General features: G+C 29.8%; 1 protein-coding gene across 2 annotated transcripts; it reads left to right on the top strand.

Annotated features, from left to right (window-relative positions):
* The first annotated feature begins 906 nt into the window (after positions 1–906).
* Positions 907–10,974, top strand: LOC107452065 (protein obstructor-E-like). Of its 2 annotated transcripts, none has more exons than XM_071180116.1 (6): positions 907–1,067; positions 4,665–4,766; positions 6,353–6,556; positions 7,415–7,480; positions 8,558–8,746; positions 10,513–10,974. In XM_071180116.1, the coding sequence occupies exons 1-6, from the start codon at positions 1,034–1,036 to the stop codon at positions 10,860–10,862; spliced, it is 945 nt and encodes a 314-aa protein (XP_071036217.1). In that variant the 5' UTR covers positions 907–1,033; the 3' UTR covers positions 10,863–10,974. The 2 variants fall into 2 exon arrangements, with proteins under 2 accessions (XP_071036217.1, XP_042897546.2); XM_043041612.2 differs by having other exon boundaries at positions 919–1,067; positions 6,350–6,556.
* The last annotated feature ends 3,467 nt before the right edge of the window (positions 10,975–14,441 follow it).

The following is a 14,441-nucleotide window of genomic DNA, read 5'->3' on the forward strand; positions in this document are numbered from 1 at the left end:
AAAATATTTACAAATCTAACTTGACACATTTTTAAAGAAAATTAAAAACTTTAAAAATTGATGTCTTTAATTTTTGATATAATTAAAACTATTATAAAAGAACTAGCTTTTAAATTATTTTGCCTAAATATCTGCATATTTTAAATAGTCTTCAACATTTTTGTTGTGAATTGTTTTATTATTTTATAGTAAAAATTTCAATAAATTTTCAAACATTTATGTGTACAAATCTAAACACGTTTTCCTATTTTCCTGATGACAAATCAATGCAATTATCTTCAGTTTCTTATGAAATATATCAATTCAAAATTGAAAAAAAAATGGATCATGAGAAAAAGTCTTCAAGCACATTGATAGAAATTAAGTTAGATCGAAACTAAAATTAAATCACATCTCGAGTTCTAATTAAAATAAAAGTACAAAAATTGAATCTATTGAACGAAAAATAATAGATTTTTTTTATTAAAAGAAAAATATTGAAAGAATGAAGGTTTTTGTGTACCACATTGCCTTAGTGTTCCATCTCAGTTTTAATAAATACTTTCCCACTATAATGATAGCTTACAGCTGCGAATGAGAATTTTTCATAAATATTTTTTCAATCTTTTTTTTTAATTTTGCAATATTTATAAAAAAGAATTGCAATTATTTGGAATAATTACGATTTATTACAAATTGAACAAGTTTAATGTAATCAAGTTAAGATCATTATTATGGACTTGACTAACATTATTTATAAACATCAAAAATGTATAGCGAAATAACATTAAAAAGTGAAAACAAATATTTTGGGAAAAACAAACATATCAAAATGGATTGTTACATTTTTTTGTATTTCAAAATCAATGAATTATATAATAAAATGATAAAAACGAAATTGCTAGAAAATTACGGCTTTCAACTTCTGTGATACTTTATCTTTTTGATTAAATATCATTATTTTTCCCAATTTTCACTGCCATATGTTATATTTTCACGAGATAGTGTGAATTTTTCTTATTTCTTTTGACCAAGTAAACAAAAGATCAATAAAATGGGGTGTCATTATCTACGAAAAGGTCAACTTAGTAAGTTCATTACTGCTTCTTTTAAATTGTAAATGACAACAGTAAAAAGCGAAAATTCGATAAAATGTGGTACCATTATCGTTAAAAATGTCAACTTATAAGTTTATTATTACTCTTTAAATTACAAGCGTCAATAAAAAATTATCTAAATAGCAAAAGATTAATAAAATGTTGCATCATTATTTTCAAAAAGGTCAACTTATTAAGTTTATTATTACTTTTTTTGAAATTATAAACACCAGTAGAAAATCGTATAAATGGCGAAAAATTAATAGAATTATGTATATTCAAAAATATAAACTTAGTAAAATAGCTATTACTTTTCTGAATATAATCATCAGAAAAAATAGTTTAGAAACAATGAAATATCATTAAAATGCGGTATATTTATCTCTAAAAAGGCCAATTATTAAACTTATAATTACTGTTTTAATGCTATACGTTAATCATAAACAGTAAAAGATCTTTAACACTTTTATACTACCATTTAGACACATGAATTATTGTTTCCTACGCAATTTGTTACGCTAAAACGAATGAGACTCATCCATAAATAGTTTAGAAGAATTTCATGAAGAAAAAGAAAGAGAGTAAAAGTTTATACTTGCACTCATTAAGTACAAGTTTATACTTGCACTTATCAAGTACAATTTTGTACTCAACCCCTTGATCTAAACAAATTAACTATTGTTTCCATTTTTTTACGTTGAATCGAATGATACCGTATTATCAATAACAGTAATAATTAAAAAGTTGCAAAAGGTTTTATGCATATAAAGTACCTTTTTGACTTATTCTTATTTAAACATTCTACATCGATGCCCGACAATTATCGAGACAAAGGAATTTCTTACAATGTATTTTTTGAACTGAATCAGGCGAGAACAAGCAGGAGATGATAGGACAAATAGTTTTGAAGTTATAAGGATGTTATGTATTTAAAAAAAAGTACTTATCCATTTGTACCTATATACACTAACAAGACTCATGACAAAAGTCATGGGATAGCAATATGAAAAGATACAGATAGTAGTAGTATCGCGTACGAAACGTATATGTGGGCTGCGCACTGACAGGACTATTATTCGTGCTCGCGTTGTTCATTCAAGAATGTTCTTGATGCAATTATGACCGCAAGACGAGAATTAACAGACTTTGAACGTGAAATGATAGTTGAAGCTTGACGCATGGAACATTCCATTTCGGACATTGTTAAGGAATTGTCAAGTGCCTACAATGTGTGAGACGTGGTGGCTAAGGGGATAGAGTGCTCTCCTTCCAATGAGGTGAACCGGGTTCGAATCCCAGCGATGACTGGCCGATTCAAATTCTGCATTCGGCTTGCACTGGCCACAGTGCTGACGTAAAATATCCTCAGTTGAAGACGGATTATGGGTTAGAGTCCCCTTGCTGTCAGGATAACCGTGAGGAGTTTTCCTGGTTTTCCTCTCCATGTAACGCAAATGCGGTTTAGTTTAATCAAAAAGTCCTCCACGAAGGCAATTTTCTCCCATTACTTGATACAGGAGTTCACTTGTTTTCTGGATTGAGTTCTAAATTACAAGGCTACGGAGTTGAACCGAGTTTAGATACGACTGTTCAACGACGGTTATAAAGCATCTACAGTGTCAAGAGTGTACCGTGAATACCTAATTTCCGCCATACCCTCCCACCATGGACACCATGGACAACAGTGGCTGATCACGTGCACTTAATAAACGAGTCCGCCGACGTGTACATAGAATTGTCAGGTTAACAGACAAAGACAAATAACCTTGCGTGAAATAAGATCAACGCAGGACGTGAAATGGGAAACTGTATCTTGGTTAGATGACGTAACCACGGTGCTGACGTAAAATATTCTCAGTGGTAGACAGATCAAGGGTTAGAGTCCCCTTGCAACCAGGTTAACAATGGGTGGTTTTCGTGCTTTTCTTCTCCATGTAAAGCAAGTTTCAAATTTTAACTGAATGTGATAATATGTTATAAATCATGCTGCTTTTTTCTTAAATCAATTTTAACTTTTGCTCTGCATAGTTACTAATTATCAGCATTAGGCATAAACAAACATATGTCTTTGTGAGCCTAGTGCAAACACATGGCTTTAGAGCTACTTGGTGGTGGTTTTGCTTTAAGTGAAAAAAATTCATTTATAAATCCGCAACTTTATTTATTTGTTTTTATTTTCATTTTCAAATCTCAATGATATTAGACAGATATAAATAGATTGAAATGTTTTGATAACAATGACTCAAGAAGAGTTGATGACTTTGTGCTAGTTAAGTTTTTTTTAAAAATATATATATAATATTAAAGCAGTATATAGTGTTAGAGAATTCGTAGATTTAAGGATCTAGATATATGTTTGGGGAGTATGAGGAATTTCTAAGAATGATGGATATAGTTTTATTTTATTTTATTTTACAACCGTCATTGAACCGATTTTGAGTTTACGGCTACCAATGTTCAAGCCTTGTAATTTCGAACAAAGTCCAGAAGACAAGGGAACTACAGGATCAAATATTGGGTGAGAGTTTACCTTTATGTAGGACTTTTTTGCAGAACAAACAGGCAAATGCGTTACATGGAGAGGAAAACCAAGAAAACCTCCCACGGTTCTCCTATCAGCAAGGAGACTCTAACCCATGATCCGTCAGACACTGATGATACTTTTCGTCAGCACTGTGGTCTGTGCGAGCCGGTAATTCGTATTGACCAGCCATCGCTAGGATTTAAACCCGGTTTACCTCATTGAGAGTCGAATGCTCTATCTCCTGAGCCACCACAACTCAAGATGACTATACTTATTCTAATCATGGATCTTTCATTTTTCCAGAAAAAAAAAACATTTTTTCAAATTTCAAGAAAAAAATAGTTACCAAAGTTTTGTCACCAAAAACTGAAAGAGCAACCACGATTGTAGCTCAGAACATGTTTAAAATTGACATTTCAGTTTTTTTTTTCGACGAAATAAATAAAAAAATTCAAAATATTTATCAAATTAATCAAATTGAATAATGATTTTCAAATGTATTTATTTGTGTTCAAAATGTCTTTCTTAATATAGTAAAATTCTCTATTATAAATTTATATTTTAATAAATAAATGTCAATATTTATTCCTCAATAAGGATTAGATCGAAATTATTTTCATTTTCGTTTCAGATACAACTTTCTGAGTTGTAATAAATTCCACTGTAAGAAGCTATCAAGATTATCCACAATAGCCTCAGGTAAGAGGGCTTTTGTGGACAAAAACAACCCTTTTTATACAAACATTTTTCTAAAAACAAAACAACTTTTAACATCTACATACAAACAGGAATGCAATAAAACATCCAAATTATTGTTGCAAAAATACTTCATAAGTTGAAAATAATATTTAATAGGGTATTTTTGGCAAATTTGTAAAAAAAATTTCAAACTAGCCCCCTCTCCCCTTAAAATTATGGTAAATGTAAAGCACCCAGCGAGTTTATATTTTTAATAACAAGCTTACTTCGAAATATGTTTTTTTTTAATATTATTTACAATAATACTGATTTCTGTATCATATTCTTAAACTATTAAATACACGTGTATTATTTTCTTTTTTCAGTGGTATTCTTTCTTATCAGCGCTTATCTATCCAAACTAAACGTTGATGCTTTTGTTGTGAATGATAAAGGTATTTCAGATGAAACTGCTTATCAGCAAGAAGGTTAAAATTTTTGTAACCCTATCTTTTCTGATTTCTTCCGCTTGTCATCATGATTATCGAAGAAATTTTTTTTGTTTAGCTTGTGATAAAAATTTGGTGAAAAATCAATAATAAAACTTAGCTTAAATAATAAGAGATCCTTATTAGAACTGAAAATAAATTTAAGGACTTATAGAATATCAAATTCCAGATATAGTTTTATAATTAATTATTATTAGTAATAATATTATATGCATGTTGTTTTCGATAGCAAACAAGCATGCTCCGAAATAAAATATTTGGTTTTTTTTTTATCTTTAGTTATGATAGCTGCGGTATTTTGAAATTGCATGACCGGATATTTCATAAAAGTACAACGATTTAAATCAATAATGAAAGAGAAATGAAATATATAGTTTACTGCAAACTATTTGGAGAACCGATTATTTCTTCTCACCAAATTTTAAATTAGTTAAAAAAGTTCGTCAACAGATGGAGCTGCTGTGTGTAAAAGACTGTATAAAAATGTATTCTGCCGCGCATTAAAACACTCCTAAACGAAATATTTACACTGGAAACTGCTATTTTAGTCCTCAGGTTGTTCAACGTTGTTAACGCAAATGGTGGTTATTGTTAAAATATCGTTTTATAAGATTTTTCTTAAAATTAATATCGCCACCTGTTGATAGACTTATGAACTATTTTTGAAACTCGACGAGAAAAAGTTAGTTTCTTATACAGATAGTTGCGAACTGTTTATTTTTCTATTTACTTTCTTTTTTCTGTAGTTGATTTTATAAACATTAGCCTCGTTTGGGACACTAAATGATACAAACACGTTATTTAAGAAAAGATAACTACACTATAAGGAAGAATATGCTTAAAAACAACTAATCTACATTTTTTCCTTGTTGGCAATCTAAAGGACATAAAATCATAAGCAATATTTCTTAAATTCATCTTGATAGGAAAGAGAGTCTACAGCTTCGGTTCTATTATAACACGAAATTTGTTTTGAGTACTTTTGAGGAAAGGAAAAACCGTTTCACACGCTTCGTAACCGGTTTTTGTTTACATTCAGAACAAAGGTGTTGACGAAAATATTTACGTTTTAGCTTTGAGCTCTGTTAACAGTTAACTTATAGTTTGTCTATGGAAAGAACTATGCCTGCTGTTGTCTGCTGCTATGGAGATAAGATACAGCACATTTCAAAGAGGGGAGCTTCTCTCTCCCCTGATTCCCTTTCTCCCTCCGACTTGAGCCAAAACTTGTCTTAAATACTGACCTAACACCCCTACTAGAAATAGTTAAACCTTGTAATCATAGTCACTACCACTGTACCAGATGAATAACGAGGGGGTTCTTTCCATAGACAGACTGTAGGCATGTCACGAAATGAAGATTTGACTAATTGTCCATTGCTGTTCTCATGATGCATACTCAATGAAACACCTATAGTTGTCTTCATGATTTCTACCCATTAAAATACCTCGTAGTTGCTCTTCATGAGGCCTACCGATGGGTCACCCAGTAGTTGTTACCATTGGCACTTTTGTCAAACTAATGTGATATTGTTTATTGATGTCTTTTCTTCTTATTTTAGCAGATATCGAATCAGGTGATCCTTACTACGCCAGGTTCAAATGCCCTGCTTCATTCGGTGCTTTCCCTGATATAGAAGATTGTTCTAAGTTTTATATTTGTATGGCTGGATTTTCTCGTCGCATGCCTTGTCCACCATTTCACCATTTCGATAAGAATAGGCGACGATGTATGTCGATATTGGTTGCAGTTTGTGACAAAGGGGAAGGTATGTTGTTCTTTATATAAATTACCAAACTTACCATAGCTTCCACTATCTTTAACCCTTTTATATTGAAATTCATTTATGCGGAAAAAAATAGGCAATGAATGCGAGCATTTTTTTTCTTAGTCATTTCTAAGTATGCTATTAAAGAAAATAAACCAAGAATTCTCAATTTCATCAGATATTGTAAAATATATAATTACAAAAGATATCTCACTTTTGAAAAAAAATCATCAGAGGCACTGACACTGTTTTAGTTGTTCAAATTTACATGACATTATGTTTTAATGCGGGAGAACCATAAAACTTAAAAACTTGAAATTAAAAGTGAGTGGGAAAATGTACAGGAAGTAAGACGAATAAAAAAAATTAGCATTTGAAATTTAGTTCAAAAATTATCAATCTCTTAACTTGTAGTATCAACTTTATTACTATCATTGAAGCCAATCTAGAGAGCAACAGAGTTAAAACCCGACGTGTTGAAATTATCATATTTGATTTTATTTCGTTGTTAGCGTATAACTAGAGCTTAAGACTTTTCTAACGCACTTATAAAATTTTATTGAAAAAATATCATACAAATAAAGATATAAATAAGTTTAACCAAGAAGGAAACATTTCTTTCTGAGTTAATTTATACTTGGAAGAAAACATATACTAAGATTTCTTTTGTTAATCAGCAATCAAATGTAAATTGTTCAGTTGCAAAAAGTAGCGTTTTATATTTTTCGCCGCTTAAATGATCCTTTACACCTCCTGATGAATATTTTTTTATTTCATTTTTACAAGGATTCTAAAAATATATATTAATGGTGATAATTACAGAACACCCTGTTTACATTGAAAGCATTTCCTTTTCAGAAGAAGAAGCAACAACACTTGAAGAAGGAAAAGATACCCCCGATGAAATGGGATCTACGGTGAAAGGTAAATATTTTGTCGGTTACGTTTTGCAACGTCCGTTTACTCAAGAGATTGATCGGGACAGCCTGGTTGGTAGGGCGCTGGATCCATGTCCGAGAGTTCTTGGTTTCGAATCCCACCTGCCGAAGACTCCCAGTGTAGTAAGTGGTGACTCGTCGACGTTAAATCTGTCATTTTACAAAGTCCTCCATGTTCATATGACAAATCAATACCTCTGGGAATACTAGATTGGAGATCGATCGTTCTCTGATTCAGGTCAAAATTACGGTCGGTGGATGAATGATTGGGTCCGCCCTATAAACGGGTATGGCGTATGGATGTGGCGGAAGTTGAATTTTTGACCATAGATGGCGCCACTGGAAAACAAGAACAATCGCATCACTGTGCCTAAACAGGCATACGAAGACAACAATAACGACTCAAGAGAGTAGCTCGAAGTGTTCCTTAAAATCTATAATTCTTCTTTAAAAAGCTGAAAAGAATTAAAAATTAATTCCTATACTTGAATGATTTTTAGACACTAGCTTTGTAAATAATATCTCAATGCCTTCTAAGCAATGTCGCTTCCTTAGTTACCGTTTCTTTTGTGCTTTCAATGACAATGTTTCCCACTCAAAAATCATTCCAAATGGGAGAAAACATTGTACTTAGTTTATTTATAGCATTGCAGAAACGTTTAAAATAGCGTAATGTATGCAATGGCAGGAACGTGTTATGCTGTCATCTAATTATCACAGATTAAAATACTCCAAAAAAGCAATGGCTAGAAAAAAGGAGAGCACTGCATTTTTTTCCCGTTCTTTGTCCCGTATTTTTTTTGAAACTTCAACATTAAATTTATAAACAACAATTATTTTATCACTATTTCGATCATTTGCTAGGATTCAAACCTCTAGTTTCAGAAGCAGACAGCTGACTATTTCGATAAACCTTCTGAATCTGGTATACTGTCGAAATTAGCAATATTAATATTTGACTCTTCGATTATTTTGCGCCCTCTTTTAATAGGTATAAAAATCACACAAAATATTACAAGTTTTATTTGTAAATAACTATTAAAAAATTTTTTACTAATTGCAGATTTAGTGTTCGTGTGTCCAGAAGTATCTGGATTGTTCCCTCACCCAACAGCGTGTGCCCAATATTATACTTGTTCATCCTTCGAACCATCATTACAAACCTGTCCTGAGAATGAATTGTTTGATGGAATCAAGATGGAATGTAGACCCGAAAGCGAAGTAAATTGTGGATCGAGAAACCGACCAACAGGTATGATGATCTTTTGCGATTGAGAGAGATTTCAATTTTAAAAAAAACTACTCATCAATAAACGCATGAAACAAACGTATGAAGAACACAGATCTTGTAAAAATTAACTTAATAGCTTTAAATTAATAAAACGAACTTTAAATTGTAAAAACTAACTTAATAGTTAGAATTTCTTAAATAGCTTTCCAAATCAATAAATTCTCCCATTGGGAAATTGAAAATTCATCAATCTTCTAAAAATATTTTGACTTGAAATATTTTTGAATTAATTTTGGAAATGTTTAAAAAATAGAGTAAGGAAATTAGAGCAATTATCTAGGCGTATTTATCATTCCCGGATAGCAAACACAGGGTGGTATATGAAATGAAAAATAAAATTTTCAAAAACATTAGAGTTGTTTTGAAAATTTGAAGTTTGGCATTTTGTTTTCAAAAGTAACTATAAATATTCTGATTTAAACTATGGTATGTTCTAAGTGCTTGTCATTAATCTGCGGCAAACGAATTGCAGACTTTTGCAAAACTTTGAGACATCAATGCTTGTGTTGACCTTATAAACGGCAGTTTTAAACTTAACAAGGTTTTTTTCCAATTTTTTTTTTTTTTAATTTCATTTTTAATCTTTCCCCACAGAAAGGAGTCACAAATTTAAGATTAGGAGAATAAGGTGGTCTTGGCGATGGTTATTCTCTTAGAAACGCTGTACTTCATTTTCATCTTAAAAAAAGGAACAGGATTATTAATGAAATTCAAAAAAAAAAAAAAATCCAACATATACCGCATTCGACTAATAAATTTTAACTGAACCTCTGCAATGTTTGAAAAATTATCAAAGTTTATTTTTCTTATAACTCAATAAATTGAAAGCCAATAGGATGAATGATTTAAGGCTAGAGAATTTACTGACGAAAGAAAGAGAATTCTATAGCTTGCCAATATTTTTTTCCATAATCCTCCAAAGAGCTAAGTCTATTAATTCTTAATTAATTCGTGGAATTAATTCTTAATTCCGTGAAACTGAATCAGAAAAGTATACTTGATAATATAAAGACTTCTTTTAATTCAGAAAATATGAAGATAGTAGTAAAAGTCGACATGCCTCAAGTGATCAATAATAAGCACCCATTCGAGTTAAGCGAGGCTTGAGAATAGGCTCCTATTTTTGAGTGCTCGAAACATGTCGACTTTGATTACCATCTTCATATTTTCATTTTCTGAAGCAAATAAAGTTTTCATATTATCATGTGTAACTCATTTAAGCTGTATTCATCATGACATTCACATTCTTTTCGTTTTAGTTTGCTACCAATGACCCTCCAAAAACACTCAAAAGCAGAGGATTTTTCCTCCGCTGAGATATTTTTGGAATTAAAAGACTTTGCAAAATAAACGATCTTGTATGAAACGAATCTTATATTGTTAACCAAGACTAAACTGAGGTTTTTCCTAGATAAATCTCAATTTTTCAAAACTGTTCATTATGGCTTTCATCCACGTAGCTCTTCAATTTTCCCCCTTGTTGATATTCATATTAAGATTTTATGCTGTTCTTTCTATTCTGTATGCTGTCACTGTATAATATTCGTTTTTAAACATATTTAATTAAGGAAAACATTTTTTATTTAATTTTAATAACAAAAGGAAACTTTTGATTTTAACGAAGAAATGAGTGAATGAACAACACTTTCAGTAGCACTTTCCATCGTTAATATTCAAGAATAATGATTACTATTTTCTGATGTTTGAAACAATTTTACGAATTCCAGGTGAAACCACTGTTGCTTCAACCCCTTTGCTGCCTGAATCCACACCTCCTGAAATCAGTACTCCAAACGAAGAAACTCCAGAACCAACTCCTCCAGAACCAACTCCTCCAGAACCAACCCCTCCAGATCATGATTGCGATGACGATGATCTTGATTGCATAATCACAGTAACTGGAGAAATTCCCAAGTGGTTCAAATGTCCAGTAGACATTGGCTCCTATCGTCACCCGAGTAGCAAAAAACTCTTCATTTTTTGCATTAATTGGAAACCATACGTGAAGAAATGCGGTCAAGGGTTGATTTATTCGCAGGAAGTGAGAACCTGTGTTCCAATTCAGTACCCCGAATAACGAACTCTAAAACTAACTTCATGATTTTTATTGAAAGAATTTTAATTTTCCTAAAAATTTGTCATTTTGATGATTGAAGTTTTGTGAAATAAAAAATTATCATGTGGATAAATTATTTTTCATACTGGAGTTATATGATTGTATTGTTAATATTCAAAAATTTCAGTTTTAATGTATTGGAAAAATTTAAAATTCTACGACTAGCTTTTTTATGATTTTTTTACAAAATAATTGACGATTTGAAAAATCAATGAAAAAAGTTCAACGAGGATAAAAATTTACAGTTTGCAGCGTTATGAATAGTAAACAAAATTTCAAGTTTCAAATAGGAACATAACTCGTTAACATAAACCAGCATAATGTAAAGTATTGTGTAACAATAATTTCTGCTGCATATCTGGCTATTCCAAGTAAAGTAACAACATGAGGGTCTGTTACTTTTGCCCTCAGGCTATGACTCATTGCTGTTGCAAATGGTGCTTATATTGAAAACATTATTCTATAGTTTTTCCTAGTTAGCAAAGTTTCTTTCCTTCTTTTTTTATTACTTTTTTATGAATTTTGTAACGAATTTTAAAATTTGGAAAGTAAATATTAACTGATTTCCTGAGTAAAATACAAAAAACAGTACACTTCTATCGCTTTCCGCTTTATTATTTCTGTAATTTATTTTTCAATTTGCTCGTCATTTCTGGATCTCAGACTAAATTCTTAGATATTCTGAGAGAGGAAGCATTTTTTGAAGTAGAACGTTTTTAACGGTGGTTAAAAATTTATAATCTCAACTTTTGAAGTACCTAACTTTAACTGAATTTTAATTCCAAATGATTTCTCTTTATAGAATTATTTTATAAAAAGAATGAGTTTCGCTTAAATTTCAGAAATAATTTTTCAATCGAAGAAACTACTAATCAAGACAATGTTCATTTATCTGCAGATATCATAAACGAATTTTATAATTGCCTGCAAAAATTTCGTAATTCATTTATCAAGCTGTCGAGATGTAATAAAATGCGCAAAAACATTAAAGGGCCAAAACTTTCAGTCGCTCTCCTGCCTACTATTGGGACTCAAATATAGGACCTCTTATTTTGAGAGTAGGAAATTCGAATCCATTGAAAACCAAAAGGCTTGTTTATTCAGAGAAACACGTTTTTGTGTTTGATTTCGTAACTTAAAATATCGTATTCATACATTAATAAGCAAATTTAAGGTAACCTCTGTAAAGTTTGAGACTTAGTATGTGAAAATCCGATTATTGGATCAAAAGTTATTAGATAAAAGTGTTTTTTACCACTTAACTTTTGCACTTATATATAAAGGATTCAGGGAGATTTGAAGAAGATTCAGTTCTTTTTCATAACTTCCCGAATGCCTTCGACATCCTATAAACACCTTACTCTGTATGAAATTTTTAAATTTTTTAAACAAGATAAAGTATATATGAGATTTGACTTATGAGTATGGCGAATGATTCATTTTCACAACTTCCGAGATACTATTTCATGGAAAACTGATGATCTGCATATATTTAGTTACTAATTAATTAACACGTTTAAGGCTAGCCTTTTTAACTATAATTATAGAGTCCTAATGTGTGAAAATCCGTTTATTAAATCAAAAGTTATTCATGGTGTTAATTTTTATTTTGTGCACTGTATGTACGAGTATATACATGAATAAATGACATGCTTGAATTCTCACATTTAAGACGTAAATCAAATTATTCTTTTTTTCAAAGAAAACTTTTTAATAGCATAAACTTTTTTGTCGTAAAAAAATGAAATAAAAGCTGATTGGTAAGCGTAAGTTAATTTTAATTATCAATTAAACGTTTCATACAAGTGTAAATATATGTCTTTTAGTTTGAAAAAGGATTTCATTGGCCTCAGACAGCAAGTGTTGATGATGAAAAGAAGTGAATCAATCATATTTAAATCTCAATTAAATATTTAATTAAAAGAATTTTGTGTTTTTCGTTCCTGACAATTCTTGTTGACTTCGAAAAATGATGAAAATGTAAACACAGATACTTATTAGTTAATCTAATTTCTTTTTTTAAATTGTAATAAAAATTTCTTTGTCCATGTTTTTTTAATCAATTTCAAACTTAAAATAAATCTCTGCTGCCAATTTGTGTTTACAACAGGGGTGTCCAGGCATAAAGTTTTATGTAAAATTGTTGCAGTCCTATTCCATTCCAACTGAGCATTTCAAAATGTAATATTTTTTTAACAAAAAATGCAACTTGTTTCATAAAAATTGAAATTTTCAATGCAATGCAAATCCTAAAACAGCAAAATGAGTTAAATTTAATTGCTGTATGGGTTTATTTTCACTCATAGTTCCCTCGTGTTCTCTAACAGTCATCACTTTCCCTTAATCACAGAAAAGTAAAAAATTAAAAATTTATAGCATCATCGATAAAACACATAAATGTAAAATTTGGGTGAAATCCCGGCATTTAACACGTTAATTTATCCTAAACTAGATGATTACCCACGTGAGTTTTTTAATTAGTTCTGAATATCAAAGATCAACATGCATCACAGTAATTCATATTTCAGCATTCATCTCATTAGTTCTATAATTATTAGGACTTGATAGGTACTCTGTGTTAAAATCTGAAATGGCTACTTATTTAATATATTTCTAATAACTTTACGTATCTACAAAAATATCCTCTATATTTATTTATTTTGCTTTAAATCTATATTGAGAACTTGCTTTAATACCTAACTGTAAGGTTAGCGACAGGAAATGAAATTTTCATTCATGTTAGGTTTCAAATTTTCATTCATATCTCAAACACATTCATATCAGATACTTAGTCATAAAACGAGTATTTAAGATATGATAAATTTATTGTTTTTTTAAAATGTGGCATTGGAAGGCTTTAATAGTTTCAAATTTATAAGAAGAAAAAATTATTAATTTTTTATTATATCATAATATTAATCATAATATTTATGATGTAATAAAATTATTGTTCTTAAAATGTGTAATTAGAAGGCTTCAATTGTTTTATGTGTATAAGAAGAAAAACTATTTATTATTTATCATAAATTATTTATCATATAATATTTAGTCTTAATATATTTATGATATGATACATTTATTGTTTTTAAAATGCGTAGTTTGATAGTTTTATTTTTTTTAAAGGAAAAATTATTAATTATTTATTATAAATTATTTATCATTTCATAATATTAGTCTCAATATTTATGATAAAATAAAATTATTGTTTCTAAATGTGTAATTGGAAGGCTTTAACAGTTTTGTAATGGTAAAAAGAAAAATTATTAGCAATTATTAATTAATTATTATTAATTATTAATAAACTTTAAGCGATTATTAATCAACTAATTATTAATTATTTATCATAAATCATTTATAATATCATAATATTAGTCATAATATTTATGATATAATAAATTTATTGTTTCTAAAATGGGTCATTGGAAGGCTTTACTAGTTACATATTTGAAAAGAGAAAAATTATTATGGAAAAATAAGTTGGACACAGACAAGGGAGAGAAATGTAGAGCTTTATAAAGAATGACCTATATGCTTTTTATT

Source organism: Parasteatoda tepidariorum, chromosome 4 (assembly GCF_043381705.1).
Source record: "Parasteatoda tepidariorum isolate YZ-2023 chromosome 4, CAS_Ptep_4.0, whole genome shotgun sequence".
In the NCBI taxonomy this organism is placed as follows: domain Eukaryota; kingdom Metazoa; phylum Arthropoda; class Arachnida; order Araneae; family Theridiidae; genus Parasteatoda; species Parasteatoda tepidariorum.

What these genes read in the sequence shown, in the direction of transcription:
- LOC107452065 (XM_043041612.2), top strand. Translation starts at nt 1,034, where the DNA reads ATGGGGTGTCATTATCTACGAAAAGGTCAACTTA. An exon ending in TCTACGAAAAGGTCAACTTA is followed by an intron (nt 1,068 to 4,664) that starts GTAAGTTCATTA and finishes TTCTTTTTTCAG; the next exon opens with TGGTATTCTTTCTTATCAGC. An exon ending in AACTGCTTATCAGCAAGAAG is followed by an intron (nt 4,767 to 6,349) that starts GTTAAAATTTTT and finishes TTCTTATTTTAG; the next exon opens with CAGATATCGAATCAGGTGAT.